Source organism: Poeciliopsis prolifica, unplaced genomic scaffold, assembly GCF_027474105.1.
Source record: "Poeciliopsis prolifica strain line A6 unplaced genomic scaffold, Auburn_PproV2 SCAFFOLD049, whole genome shotgun sequence".
In the NCBI taxonomy this organism is placed as follows: domain Eukaryota; kingdom Metazoa; phylum Chordata; class Actinopteri; order Cyprinodontiformes; family Poeciliidae; genus Poeciliopsis; species Poeciliopsis prolifica.
The window spans coordinates 1,695,212-1,711,135 of NW_026562424.1; the positions used below are offsets into that span (position 1 = coordinate 1,695,212).

General features: G+C 36.6%; 1 protein-coding gene across 2 annotated transcripts; it reads right to left on the reverse strand.

Moving 5' to 3' along the window:
- Positions 1 to 168: 168 nt before the first annotated feature.
- Positions 169 to 15,799, reverse strand: rhot2 (ras homolog family member T2). Of its 2 annotated transcripts, none has more exons than XM_055057938.1 (19): positions 15,620 to 15,799; positions 14,375 to 14,433; positions 13,647 to 13,728; positions 13,507 to 13,550; positions 12,783 to 12,836; positions 12,652 to 12,704; positions 12,094 to 12,202; positions 11,914 to 12,015; positions 11,743 to 11,841; positions 11,507 to 11,615; positions 11,315 to 11,435; positions 11,098 to 11,182; positions 10,878 to 11,023; positions 10,183 to 10,283; positions 5,860 to 5,990; positions 5,692 to 5,772; positions 5,495 to 5,617; positions 4,422 to 4,621; positions 169 to 3,534 (listed from the first exon to the last, which is right to left on the reverse strand). In XM_055057938.1, the coding sequence occupies exons 1-19, from the start codon at positions 15,654 to 15,656 to the stop codon at positions 3,417 to 3,419; spliced, it is 1,854 nt and encodes a 617-aa protein (XP_054913913.1). In that variant the 5' UTR covers positions 15,657 to 15,799; the 3' UTR covers positions 169 to 3,416. The 2 variants fall into 2 exon arrangements, with proteins under 2 accessions (XP_054913913.1, XP_054913912.1); XM_055057937.1 differs by having other exon boundaries at positions 4,422 to 4,624.
- Between the last annotated feature and the right edge of the window lie 125 nt (positions 15,800 to 15,924).

A 15,924-nucleotide genomic window follows, 5' to 3' on the forward strand; every position in this document is an offset into this window, starting at 1 on the left:
TATTTTATTTATCCCAAAGAAATCAATTAAAAACAAACATGAATTAAAATAAAAAATACTTTATTGATCCTACATGAATTAATTAAAAGAAAGAATAAAAAAAATTATGGAATAAATGTTTTTGTTCAGTAAAACTTCTCACTGCAGAAATGATTAAATTCACCCAAATAAAGTAAGTAAAATATATATTTTAATTAGAAAATGGGAGATGCACTGAAAATCATCACAGAATAGTTTTATTCAAGTCCATTTCTATGGTGAACCTTAAAATTATGTTTGTTTTTTTTACAATTCTTTGTTCTGCAATTTGAAATGTTCAAGTATGAATTTTTTAACATATTGAAACACATTTTTAATTCTAGAAAATAATAAACACGATTCTCTTCTAATTTCAACTAAAATATGAGATTCTGGATCAGAAATGAGCGTCGCAAGCACTCAGAAAGAAACTATGAAGAATAAAAAAGAAAACATATCAACACAAAAATACTTAAATGGATTCATGCATATTGTTTAAAGCAATATTATGCATGAATCCTGTGGAGTAAATAACTTCGAAAGGGAAAATCATTATTCAGGTTGGACTTTGACTCTACAAAAAGCCAATAATGCAGCATCAGCTCATTTGAACTTTTCCCAGAAGTGATTTTAGAAATTAAATGCAATACAATAATGTCATTAAGGCTAAATAAAGGCAAACAATTATATTTGACAACGTCAGGTGTAGGAGGTCTTCTCAACATCATTTCTGTAGACACGCCCATATTTAAATGTTCTGCTTCCCACCTGACAAACACTTACTGCCACCTTGTGGTAGCGGAGAGAAAAACAAGAGGCACATAGACACAAGTCAGTGTTAAAAATACTATAGTTAGACGATCTAACTGTGAATGGCTCCTAAAAAATAAATAAAACCTGAGGAGAAACTTTAAAAACAGTTCTAATGATTAGAGAAATGTTAAATGCCACAAAATTACTTATTCAACACAAAATGTCCATGTTTAAGTCAATGAAAGCTCTTAAAACAAAACTATTTCACAATTGGTGCCTTTTTCCTTCAAAACAACTTTAATATCTGAGGCTGAGGATTCAGATTTTTTAGAGCCTAGTGTTCCTTTTATGTTTTCAAATTTAGTTTTAAATTATTTTTGAAATTTTCTATAAAAGACTTGGACATTTCTGAGATTAAATCTAAAAATTTCTTTTGTTTTTCGACAGAAACTGACCCAAACACGTCATTCTACATAACATTATCAGAACAAAGTCATTCAACAGAAAGTTACAAATACACGAAAATAAACTATGAAAAATCAAATCACAATGAGAAAAAAATATGAGAATGAAGTCGTAACATTAGAAAGTTTTTTGACGGAAACTCATCAAAATACTCATGAAATAAAGTTAAAGATTGAACAAGAATAAATATCTGAATAAAGTCGCAACGTTAGTAGAATGAAGTAATAATTTTGTTACTCCCACATAAAAATGAAGATGAGGGATGTTGAGAAATGTTAATTTGGTTATAAATAAGAGAATCTTAACTCAAATAGCAGAAGTGCAGTCAAATTTACATAACTAAGATTTTACAGTAATTTTCTTCTAGTAATATTGTGTCTTTAGTTCCATAAAATTATCTTAGTCTGGCCTTAATACCCCGTAACATATTTTTAAATAAACACAGATTTAAACTTCTGACCAATCACACATGACTTTGGACAGTCTTCTGTACCTTAAGCTCCATGTAGCTTAGCTTAGCGTATTTTTGGTGTTCCCGAAGTTTTCAAATTTCATTTTGCAAATTTTGAACCTAGTGAAGTTCATGTCAAAGTCGGTAAAAGAATAAAACTTGTCCAAATGTTTGCCTTTAACGAGGCGGGCCGGTTGAATTCAGTTTCTTTCCTGTAGTTTTGGTGCTTTGATGCGGACGTCCCGTCCCGCCTGCGTGAGGACGTCAGGACGTCCCGCCTGCGTGAGGACGTCAGGACGTCCCGCGCAGTTACTAAATAGAAGCCGGCAGATTTGTTTCTATTTTTTTAGATTTTGGGACATTTTGAACCGTAGTAAAACGCGACTCGTTGCACCAACTCTGGTCTTTTATTAAGCATCTGGATCTGTTCACTTTCAGTAAGAAAACAGTTTTTGAAATGTCACAGAAATGTTTCCTGCAGAACCATCCCAACCGATTGGTGTTGGGCAGCAGGAACTGGGTCAGTCAGGCGCAGAGCAGCAGCGTCAGGCTCATTAAAACAACCTGGAAGAGACGAAACTGGAGGCAGAAACTCCCAGCATGATTCCTTCAGTCATTCAGACTCAACGGCGCGATGATGTAGATAAAACAATGAACATCCCTTAGAAAGGCCATAAAATGTCAAATAAAACCTCAGGAATGAGATTTATCTCAGAAACGTCCCGGAAAAAACAGACATTTTGGAAGTTTTCATGTTTCTTTTTAAAATCTTTGATTTTTTATAACAAATTTGGTAGTTTTCAAATAAAAATTTCATATTTTTTAATACAAAAATTCTGAGATTGATCTCAAAATTTTTGAATTTTCTCCAGCAATTTTTCGCCTTTTCAAAATCAGAAATTTCCACCTTTTTTCTAGAGATTTTTTCTAAAAATATGATTTGAAAACTCAGATATTTGCTAGAAGAAAACTCCAAAAGGTGAAAAATTTTGACTTTTGAAGCTAAAATTTTTTTTCTAGAATATTTCTGAGATTAATTTTTTCTTGAAATGTTTACTTTTCAAACTGAGAATTTTACTTTACTTCCCTTTGACCAGGTAAAGTCCCATTTAGATCCATATTTCATTTTCAAGAGTGATTTGAGCAGAAATTTTCTAGAAAAATAAATTGTTTTGGGCTGAAATGAACTCATTTTTCCTGTCTGCCTCCTGATCACTTCGTCACAAACACTGTTAAAATCAAAACAGTCCATTTCCTCAGAAAAAGCAAATGTCTTCATGCAACAGAAGCAACTTCAGGATCAGAGGATTTAAACGGCGGTGAATGATTTGTGAAGCTAAATCTTCCTGTTTGGGGTAAAACCAGTTATTTGGCAACCGCATCAGGACTTCATGAGGTTTTGTAGAGCCGGTCTGAACGTCCAGCTCTTTGATTCGGAATAATTTGGCATCATTTTGGTTTGCAGGCGCTGCTTGCATGCAGAACATGATCTGTAAGTCGGATCTCCTGACGGCAGCAGGAGGCGGACGTCTTCCTGGTGAAAGCACCGTGGTGTTCAGGAGGACGAGCTGCTCTTCAGGCTCGCTCCAACGCAGCCCGGTGGAGCGTAAGGCAGCAGCAGCGGGGGGAGGAACCTCCGGCACAGGTCAGAGGTCAGACAGAGAGCAGGACAGATGGAGAACAGTTCGGCCTCCGGGTTTGGTCGTGACGGACGCAGATAATCGTTGGGTCATTTTAGCCGAGCCACGGCTCTGTAGACGGCGAAACCCAGAACGGCGACCACGGCCGAGCCCAGAGCCACCCGCAGCCAGAAGGAGGCGCTGCTCAGGTCCGACCCGTTCAGGTGGCTGCAAAACAAAACACAGCCGTGAAAAACAAAGAAACAAACGGTTTCCATCGAGACGGATGAAAAATACCGGAATGGCTTTCAGACCAGGGCTGATATAAATGTTTTTTTCCATTTTTTTTACTAAAATAATTAAATAAAAATGACAGGAAATATTTAAAACTGGATGTTATTTGGAGTTTGAGGCGCAGGCTACAAGAATCTCTTTAACTGTGAGAATGTAGTCACAATGTTATCAGAACAAGGAGAATTTTACCTGAATAACATGGAGATGATCTGTTTCTGATGTGTTAAAACATTATTAACATAATAAGGTTTTCTTATTTGTAAAAGAAATAGTATAACTTCATTCTAATTTTTTATTATTCTAACTTTTCATTACGACCTCTCATATTATTGAATGTTTTCTTGTATTATTACCACTTTAGTCGTATTTTTACAAAATTTATTGTCATATTTTTACAACATTTTCCTGAATTATTGTGATTTTATTCACTTTTTTTTTCTCATTCTAAAACTCTTCCTCGAATCAGTAGGACTTCATCCTGTTGGCTTAATAAGTTTCCTCTAATGGTTAAAATAAAAAACTGCAGCCTGGCTCTAAACGTCATGGAGTTCACCTGATGTCAAGTCCAAATAAATAAAAGCAGTAAAACAAGATGGCCGCCCTGACATCACTCTGAAACCCAACAAATGCATCATGGGAAAAATAAAGATTTTACAAGAATTAAATAAAATAAAAAGTTGGATTAATTAAACCTACTTATCACCCATCCCTGTTGTCTTGCATAATTCAAATCCACATTCAAAAATACATTATTGACCCCAAAATTGAAATTATTTCATGTTGGTTCTGGTGTTGGTTCTGGTGTTGGTTCTGATACGTACGGGTGCATGGCGGCCCAGGCCAGCCTGCTGTAGATGCTCCTGCCGGCGGCGTCCAGCGTCAGGCCGCAGAACGGCAGCGGCGGCGGCAGGCGGTGCTTGTAGCAGAACTCGGCCGGCGTCACGCCGTGGAACTGCTTGGCTTCAGGAAGGTCCGCTTTGGAGGCGACCAGAACGCAGGGAACGCTGCCGTCCATGTAATGCTGCTAAACATGGAGGACACAGAGAAACTTCAGTCAGTTGACCTGCTGCTCCTGTGAGGAGCAAAATAAATTCGGTTTCTATCGTCTGACTGACTCTATGTTTTATTTAATGCAGCATTTCTGCTGGAAATGTTGCTGAGTCTCAATCACAATAAAATAAAGATTTTTAAAATGATTTTTGAATTAAAGTCAGAGATTCTAGATTTTCCATGTTGAACTTTCAGATTATTCCAGACACAACTATAAACAGATCTTCAAATTAATTTGAAATGAGGAAATACTGGAGTTGACAATGAAGACAGAAACAAAGGAAAGAAGCAAAAAGGCAACAAGACAGAAACCAACATCGGTTATTAAAATCGACTCGGCTTGACTGATCAGATTGACGTGTAAAAATCTACTAACGTCTGCAGACACAGATAACGCTAATGCCAATAGCGCTAGTGCTAATAGCGCTAATGTAGATAACGCTAATGCCAATAGCGCTAATGTCGGTAATGCTAATGTCGATAGCGCTAAAGCCAATCAGATCTTGCGAAGGCCAATAATGCTGAGGCCGATAATGCTAACTCCAATAAAGCCAACCCTGATAATGCTAAAGGCGATAATGCTAAAAATGCTAATGGGAGTAACGCTAAAGCTGCTGATACCAACAGGTATTGAGCTCATAACAGTAATGCGGATAAAGCTAATGGCACTAACTAACACCGATAAGGATGCTAAAGCTAATGCGCTAACTGAAACCCATAAACTCATTAAAGCATAACTTTAGTTTGTTTGATCTTTCTAATCTTACTAAGATGAACCCAGAAACCAGGCAGAAACACCTGGACATCGACCTTTCACCGCTGCGGCCTTGACCTCGACACCGACCTTGTAGATGCTGGCGCAGTAGTCGAAGGAATGGGGATCGCTGGCGTCGTACATGAGACAAGCAACGTCGCAGGCGGCGTCCGACGCCTTGAGGAACTCCGTTTCCACATCCACCTCGTTCAGCTGCACAGGAAGGACGGGAGGGAGGCCGTTCAGGCTGGGGTCAGAGGTCAAAGGGCAGCAGGTCTGATACTTACAATCAGGTATTTCTCCTGGTTGCCGATCTGAACTGTATTTATGACATAGGGTGAAAAGGCACTGCTGGCGTTTCCTTTACTCTGAGAGATAAAAACCAGAAAATGAAGGTTTACAGCAAGAAACGGGTTTTAATTTCCCACCGTTTATTTTTTCAGATGGCGACGAACCAGAACGCTGCGGCCCACGAACGCCTGGAGGAAGGCGGTCTTCCCGGTGCCGCGCGGTCCGATCACCTTGCAGAGAAACGCCGACCTCTGAGTCTGACGCTTCTCCAAATCCACTTCCTTCTCCCGAGTCACTGCATCCAAAAACATAAAGCAAACATAGGTTTGAAACCTCAACATTGATTAAGATTTAAAATATTTAAAAATTAAGGGGCACAGATTAGAATTTCTTTCGTTCTTTAAAAATTCTAACTTTGGAGATAAAAACAAATTAATTAAAAAAAGACAGTTTCAACCAACGATTATATGCAAATAATTCTTTCCAAATTTTGTTTTTAATCAAACGTCACATTGAACTTTATTACTAAACTGTGATTGAATCCTAACAATTCCTCCAAACTGAGTTAAACTGAAACAGACGAGTAAAGTACCAAACATGATACTAAAGAACCAAACATGATACTAAAGTACCAAACATGATACTAAAGTACCAAACATGATACTAAAGAACCAAACATGATACTAAAGTACCAAACATGATACTAAAGTACCAAACATCATACTAAAGTACCAACATGATACTAAAGTACCAAACATGATACTAAAGTACCAAACATGATACTAAAGTACCAAACATGATACTAAAGAACCAATCATGATACTAAAGTACCAAACATGATACTAAAGTACCAAACATGATACTAAAGAACCAAACATGATACTAAAGAACCAAACATGATACTAAAGAACCAAACATGATACTAAAGTACCAAACATGATACTAAAGAACCAAACATGATACTAAAGTACCAAACATGATACTAAAGTACCAAACATGATACTAAAGAACCAAACATGATACTAAAGTACCAAACATGATACTAAAGAACCAAACATGATACTAAAGTACCAAACATGATACTAAAGAACCAAACATGATACTAAAGAACCAATCATGATACTAAAGTACCAAACATGATACTAAAGAACCAAACATGATACTAAAGAACCAATCATGATACTAAAGTACCAAACATGATACTAAAGTACCAAACATGATACTAAAGAACCAAACATGATACTAAAGAACCAAACATGATACTAAAGAACCAATCATGATACTAAAGAACCAAACATGATACTAAAGTACCAAACATGATACTAAAGTACCAAACATGATACTAAAGTACCAAACATGATACTAAAGTACCAAACATGATACTAAAGTACCAAACATGATACTAAAGAATCAAACATCATACTAAAAAATCAAACATGATACTAAAGTACCAAACATGATACTAAAGTACCAAACATGATACTAAAGTACCAAACATGATACTAAAGAACCAAACATGATACTAAAGTACCAAACATGATACTAAAGAACCAAACATGATACTAAAGAACCAATCATGATACTAAAGTACCAATCATGATACTAAAGTACCAAACATGATACTAAAGAACCAAACATGATACTAAAGTACCAAACATGATACTAAAGTACCAAACATGATACTAAAGAACCAAACATGATACTAAAGAACCAAACATGATACTAAAGTACCAAACATGATACTAAAGTACCAAACATGATACTAAAGTACCAAACATGATACTAAAGAACCAAACATGATACTAAAGAAACAAACATGATACTAAAGTACCAAACATGATACTAAAGTACCAAACATGATACTAAAGTACCAAACATGATACTAAAGTACCAAACATGATACTAAAGAATCAAACATGATACTAAAGTACCAAACATGATACTAAAGAATCAAACATGATACTAAAGAATCAAACATGATACTAAAGTACCAAACATGATACTAAAGAATCAAACATGATACTAAAGTACCAAATGATACTAAAGTACCAAACATGATACTAAAGAACCAAACATGATACTAAAGTACCAAACATGATACTAAAGAACCAAACATGATACTAAAGAACCAAACATGATACTAAAGTACCAAACATGATACTAAAGTACCAAACATGATACTAAAGAACCAAACATGATACTAAAGTACCAAACATGATACTAAAGTACCAAACATGATACTAAAGTACCAAACATGATACTAAAGTACCAAACATGATACTAAAGTACCAAACATGATACTAAAGAACCAAACATGATACTAAAGTACCAAACATGATACTAAAGAACCAAACATGATACTAAAGTACCAAACATGATACTAAAGAACCAAACATGATACTAAAGTACCAAACATGATACTAAAGAACCAAACATGATACTAAAGAACCAATCATGATACTAAAGAACCAAACATGATACTAAAGTACCAAACATGATACTAAAGTACCAAACATGATACTAAAGAATCAAACATGATACTAAAGTACCAAACATGATACTAAAGAACCAAACATGATACTAAAGTACCAAACATGATACTAAAGAACCAAACATGATACTAAAGTACCAAACATGATACTAAAGTACCAAACATGATACTAAAGTACCAAACATGATACTAAAGTACCAAACATGATACTAAAGAACCAAACATGATACTAAAGTACCAAACATGATACTAAAGTACCAAACATGATACTAAAGTACCAAACATGATACTAAAGAACCAAACATGATACTAAAGTACCAAACATGATACTAAAGTACCAAACATGATACTAAAGTACCAATCATGATACTAAAGTACCAAACATGATACTAAAGAACCAATCATGATACTAAAGTACCAAACATGATACTAAAGTACCAAACATGATACTAAAGTACCAAACATGATACTAAAGTACCAAACATGATACTAAAGTACCAAACATGATACTAAAGTACCAAACATGATACTAAAGTACCAAACATGATACTAAAGTACCAATCATGATACTAAAGTACCAAACATGATACTAAAGTACCAAACATGATACTAAAGTACCAATCATGATACTAAAGAACCAAACATGATACTAAAGTACCAAACATGATACTAAAGAACCAAACATGATACTAAAGAACCAATCATGATACTAAAGTACCAAACATGATACTAAAGAACCAATCATGATACTAAAGTACAAAACATAATACTAAAGAACCAATCATGATACTAAAGAACCAAACATGATACTAAAGAACCAAACATGATACTAAAGTACCAAACATGATACTAAAGTACCAAACATGATACTAAAGTACCAAACATGATACTAAAGTACCAAACATGATACTAAAGAACCAAACATGATACTAAAGTACCAAACATGATACTAAAGTACCAAACATGATACTAAAGTACCAAACATGATACTAAAGAACCAAACATGATACTAAAGAACCAATCATGATACTAAAGTACCAAACATGATACTAAAGAACCAATCATGATACTAAAGTACCAAACATGATACTAAAGTACCAAACATGATACTAAAGAACCAAACGTGATACTAAAGAACCAAACATGATACTAAAGTACCAAACATGATACTAAAGTACCAAACATGACTAAAGTACCAAACATGATACTAAAGAACCAAACATGATACTAAAGTACCAAACATGATACTAAAGTACCAAACATGATACTAAAGAACCAAACATGATACTAAAGTACCAATCATGATACTAAAGAAACAAACATGATACTAAAGAATCAAACATGATACTAAAGTACCAATCATGATACTAAAGTACCAAACATGATACTAAAGTACCAAACATGATACTAAAGAACCAAACATGATACTAAAGTACCAATCATGATACTAAAGTACCAAACATGATACTAAAGTACCAAACATGATACTAAAGAACCAAACATGATACTAAAGTACCAATCATGATACTAAAGTACCAAACATGATACTAAAGTACCAAACATGATACTAAAGTACCAAACATGATACTAAAGTACCAAACATGATACTAAAGTACCAAACATGATACTAAAGTACCCATGATACTAAAGAACCAAACATGATACTAAAGTACCAAACATGATACTAAAGAACCAAACATGATACTAAAGAACCAATCATGATACTAAAGAACCAAACATGATACTAAAGTAAAAGGAGCCAAGAAACGACTCAGTTAAGAATAAAAAATTTTTTGGTAAAAAGTGCTGAGTAATAATGAATCATTTAATATTTAAAACATGTTTGTTTTACTAAAAAGTAGACTTACTTTATAATAAAATATCTCAAATAAAAGAATGAAGTAAAAATAATTATAAAAGTATATATTCTGAAAAACGTTACTGAAGTAAATGCAGCGGTTGCTGCAGCGGTTGCTGCCCAGCAGGTGCGTCTCACCTGTGACGGCTGCGGTCTGCGACTCCTGCTCCGTCAGGATCGGGTATCCCAGGTAACCCAGGTGCTCCAGGCAGCGATGGACGTCCAGGTAAGCAGAGAGCCTGAAAGCACAAGCTAAAGATTCAGCCGGAGAGAAAAGAGCGGCTGACGCTCGTTCACACGGCAGGATGTGAACCAGCAACCCTTCGGTGAAGCAGGTTCAATCCAAACCTTTTCACTCAAAATTAGCGGCGCCGGCAACCCGACCCGATGAGTCAGCACCAGAACCGGGAGTAACTAGTTACATTTACAGGAGTAACTTTTTGAAACAATGGACTCTTAGGAGTATTTTTACTTTCTACTCTTACTGGAGTAAAATTTTCTCCCCACTGAATGAAAAACAGACTCACCTGCAGGTTCAGGTAAAGTTTTAAAGTTCTTATAATGAAAAAGTGATTTGCAAAATTTATCTTTTGTCTGATTTTGTTATTTTTATGAATTATTGGTTCTTTTTTATATTGATTATCTGATGATAATTTATAGGACAGTAACTTTTAGTTGTTCTTCAGTAAAAACATGTTGAGGTCGTTTTACTTCTACTTGAGGACGATTTTAGCGCAGCAGATTATCGTAAAGATTCGTCCTGATAATCTGGAATCAGGAAATAAGCAGAGCGTCCTGCTGCAGGAACTCGGCTTCGCGTTTCGGTCACCTACATCCACTGGCAGTGGTATCCCTGGCGGGTGATGTAACCCCGGTCGGTGGTCGGCACGGCCAGCAGGACGTCGGCGCCCCACGGCATGTAGGGACAGACGCAGAACAGGTTCTTCAGCTCCGCTGGCGACAGGGCGGAGTCCTGATCCTGAGCAGAAAAACAGCCGACTCAGCAAAACGCGCCCATCTTTACCGGCCGACCTTCCTGTGACTGGGACTCGCCTCGTCGTATTTATCAAACAGCTGCTGGAGGAACTGGTGGCCCAACTGGTTGATCTCTGTGCTGCAGCCGAGAGGAACTCTGAGTCTGGAAACACATAAAACTGATCAATTTATACAATAGAAACATTCAAACGGAAATTTGAAATGATGACAGAAATCTGTCAAGCCATAAAATCTTCAGAAAACCAATGATAATAAACGTATTAACTGCACTAACTCGGGGTACAGGTAGTCGTCAGTCAGCTCCAGGTTGTCGTCGTAACCAAACTTCCTGAGGATCGTCCAGGTGGTTTCATGTCGGCCTCTTTGGATGAACAAAGTGTTCAGAAACAGAAAACCTGAAACACAGAAACCGTGAATGTAAATGACGCCGCCAGAGAAGCAACAACCTGGATGTGAAGCTTCCTACCGTTCAGGGTCAGGCCGTTGTCTTGCACCCCGTCGCTGGTGTTTTTCCACACCACAGTCTTCACATCCTCCAGAGCCTGAGGCGCCAGAGGATTCCCAAAACACGACTTCTAAATGGAAGAGTTCAAATCGTAGCATAAAACAACAGCTGGGCAGTTATTGAATAGCTCTGAGTCAGACACGTGTTTCCTCCATGTAATGATAAATTTGCTGCAGAAGCTGAAAGTGGTTGTGAACCTGGAAGCTGTTGAGCTCGGCGTCGCTCAGGATGTGATCGTTGTCCTGGTCAGAAATGTAGAATATTCTGCTCAGAGCGCGAACACAAGCTGGCTTCAGCTGCAGGAGAAACAAACAAACCGTTGAAGCTTCTGCAATGTGAAACATTTACCTCAGACAGGAGAAAAAGACCTGTTTGTCCTCGGGGTCGTAAAGCGGCGCGGTGGGGTGGAGAACGGCCTTCTGGGCGTAGTAGAACAGCTCGGAAATGTTCTTCAGGTTCTTCGCAGAACACTGGGAGAGAAACAGAAACGCTCGGCGTCAGAAAGACAGTGAAAGCAGAATATCGGAGCAGGACGGCAGCAGCTTCACCTCAACGCACGTCTCGATCTCAGAGAACTGGTTCATAATGGGAAGAATGGTTTCCATGGAGCTCCCACTGCGCAGGTCGGACTTGTTCCCAACCAGGATGATGGGAACCCTGACAGACACCATGATGTTATTAATACAGAAACAGATGCTCTACATGTGACTCAAAACAGAGGCTTCTTCAGAACCGCTGTAATACAGACTGCTACAGGAGATTCTTCCTGTCTGAAGTCCCTCTGTGAAGAATCTTAATGAGTTACAGCAACATTTAATTTCTCTTTGGATCAATGAACTCTTTTGATTTCTGTCAATAATTCTGACGATTAATCAGATAAAAAAATCGCCTCCCTCTCTCTAAAATCATCCTGCAGCAGCAGAAGAGTCTAAACAGGAACTAACTGCAACGATCGCCATAAATCATGTCCGTCTTCATCTTCTAGTCGAGCGCTAATGTTTCAACGCTAGCTGTAGCGACCCGTCCATCACCGGGTGTTCCCCTCTAGCTCCGCCCCTTTTCCTAACAGCAGTCCAAGTTGAATGAATTCCCTTTGTGACACGTACTTGTTTCCTTTCTCTGCATCTCCGTTGACTAGAGGAATCCACTTGGTTTTAATCTGGGAAACAAGAAACCGTTAAAGTATAAACAGAATGAAGTGATGCTGGTTGATATAACCGGACTATCCGGTGGTTACCTTCTCTATTGTGTCCTCGTTGGTGACATCATACACCACACAAACTACATTGGCCTGTGAAGGTTGGGCAAAACAAGATTGCGGCTCATGAGTTTGAAGATGCTAAAAACGTCCAACAAGCAGGAAGAGACCAGCAACAGGTGGTAAATACAACCTTTGTTGGTGTTTTGGGGATATTTTATCCTGCTGACGTGTTTTCACTCCAACACCACAAAACAAGTTTGAATCGACAATTAAAAGTCTCAGTTTTCAGTTTTACCTTTTTAAATAAACCCTAAAAATCAAAGTAGCTTGAAATTAATAATAAAGAAAAAAATTTTTTATTTCAACTCAGGAAAGTTTTGATGGCCTAAATGAAAAATGTAACTCTGAACTCGACTTGATCAATTTCACATCCGGATGGATGTTACTACTGATGGAGACGACAGAGAAGACGACAGGAAGTGATTACAGGATGACTTTTGTAAATACACAAACTTAAATAAGTGCAAATTTTTATTATCTTTCTTATTTAATGGAAGCACCACAACTGCAAAATCGTGTTTTGTCGACATTAGCAAAATGTCAACAGTTTTTTTTTTGTAATAAAAACGCAGCTAATTATTGGATAATTGCATCACTTCCTGTTTGTATTCTGGTGCATAAAAACACATTTCCTGCTGCTGCTTTGTTTTTGTAAACATTTGTGTTTCTAATATTTATCTATAGATCGCAGTGAATTTACCTTGACAATTTCATCTCTGAGAACTTCATCACTTTGTTCCTTTTCTGATGGAAACAACAGAAAACCAAACAAAACTTGAAATATTGACATTCAGAAGATAATTTTGATTCTAACAGCAGCTAACACTGCTGGTCCGGTACCGGTGTAATCCACGATGTGAGTGGGAACTTTCTCAGGAGTCACGTCGGCTGGGATGGTGATCTCCTCGGCTCTGGGTGGAACCTTCAAAATAAAAGCAGACAAATGTTTCAGGTCACAACGTTATGCCAGACCTCTCAGACCAGATCAGTCAATATCAATAGTTATTGATTCGTTTTTGTTTAAAATATCTGAAATACAGTCTGGCTCTTGTTGTGATTTTCCTGTTTTCCCTCCATTTTGTTTTTTTAGCAGTTTTGAGGCAAAGATTGGAAACTTGAAACCTTTATGTCCAATTAATTGTCAACAACTAACATAATTAATAATTAATGACGATTAATCAATCATTTCAGCCTTATTGGAAACTGATTAATTAGCTCATGGATGGACAAAAGAACAAAACATTTAGAAAATGAAAACTGGGAATACAAACATTTTTCTCACATTTATTCCACTAACATTCAATCAAAGAGATGTTCAACTCAAATCAATACGGAAGAAAGTCAAGGCAAAAACCACTGAAAGTTGATATATTTTTTGCTATTTTTCATTTAAAAACAACAATTGAGCTACAATGTCTGTTTTTATGATTTATTAATAAATAAGTTATTAAAAATAACCAGAAATGCATCTTAAAGATGAACTGGAGCTCATTAATATTAAGTCCGTTAGGTGCATTTAGTCAGAAATATGCATTATTAAGTGAAACCCTGGCAGCAGTGACACTTACCCGCTCTGGAAACTCTTCTCCCACCAGAGACATGATGAGGGACGTCTTCCCCACCTTGGCTGCAGAAACAGTGAAGCATCGCATTCAAAAAACCTAAAAACTCTTCACATTATTGTAGAAATATGGATCCATACAATATGAAATAAACATGGCGGATACCTGTGGATATTCTTTTGAAATGTATTCTCGCATAATTTCAACTCAAAAAGTAGACTATGTGCCTAAGAGTTTGTTTTAAAGTGACTTTTCTTTAAGTTTTTTATTTTCAATAGATCAATGTATTTTGGAGATACAATATATAAAAGCATGCAGAACGGTGAGTCCCAAATAACAGAACAGGTAAGACGTGATCTGAAGCAACAACAAGTTATTCACTTTATTAAATTCTATTAGAAATATAATTATATATTTCTGAAGGAAGAAAAAACACATTTTATCCCAAAATGCGCCAAATACAAACCAGCAGTTTACGTTTAAGTGAGACCTCCTGTTAATACACCAGCTTTGTTATTCTGCTGTAGTTTGGAGGTCAAGTGAATATACAGTAAACATGATATATTTATAGTGACTGGAGGTATTTATTCTGTTCTAATATCCATACTTTAAGTATTGCTTTAACTGCTCATTATGAAAAATGTTGATTTGGAAAGATTATTAAAAAGTTTATTTTGCTCTTATGTTACTCGTTTCATATTTTGTTATTTGAAAATCCAGAATTAGAAAATAACCTTATACTTTTGTTAGTCTGATTAGATTATTTTTCACAAATTAAATCACAGGTCAACATAGAATAAAGTGACACAGTGCATGTTCAAATTGAAGTATAAATATCAAAACTGCACGTTTACAACACAGGAAGTTACACTGCAGTTATTAAAATGGTGTAAACAAACCAGGAGAAATATGCAAATGAGGAGGATAAAGTAGAAAATGTTTGAATCTTAAACTATGACTAACATGTATATAATATTTGATTTGCGTTTCAAATTTATCTATTTTAATTATTATTGAAGGTTTGCAAACAGCTTAACTATCATTTTAAACTTTGAAGCTAAAACTCATAAAGCTGCCATTTAGAAAATTAATACATTAAACACAGTAAATTTGCCAAAGCATAATTTTATGGTTAAATGCGGAACCGTTTCAGGAATATTTAGTGATGCAGCTGAACAACCAAAGTTAGTTAGCAGCTGCGGCTAACGCTTGCTAGCCGTGTAGCTTGTTAGCTGTCAGAGTTGGACTTACGTTCCCCCAGTAAAAGTATCCTGACGTCTTGCTTCATGTTTCCTCACTCTGGGAAGAAGAGCTAGCCGAGCCGAACTGCTACGCAGACATTTATCTTTCATTTGAACGTCAAAATTTTAAGATAGACCCAAACGTGCGCCTTTTCACGCCGATATTCAGCCAAGGTGAAACCCGTTTACTGTTCCGGTTCACGAAGTGGAGTGCGCAGAACTACGACCCCTGCTGGACAAAGTGGTTACCGCAATCCAATATGGCGCCCAGGAGGGGAATGTGTAACACGAGGCCACCCAAAAATTTAGATAAAA

Excerpts from the sequence above, each read along its gene's own strand:
- rhot2 (XM_055057937.1), bottom strand. The coding sequence starts at position 15,656 with ATGAAGCAAGACGTCAGGATACTTTTACTGGGGGAAC. Across the intron at positions 14,434-15,619 it reads GATACTTTTACTGGGGGAAC|CCAAGGTGGGGAAGACGTCC; the intron begins GTAAGTCCAACT and ends CTGTTTCTGCAG. Across the intron at positions 12,705-12,782 it reads ACGAGGACACAATAGAGAAG|ATTAAAACCAAGTGGATTCC; the intron begins GTAACCACCGGA and ends CTTGTTTCCCAG.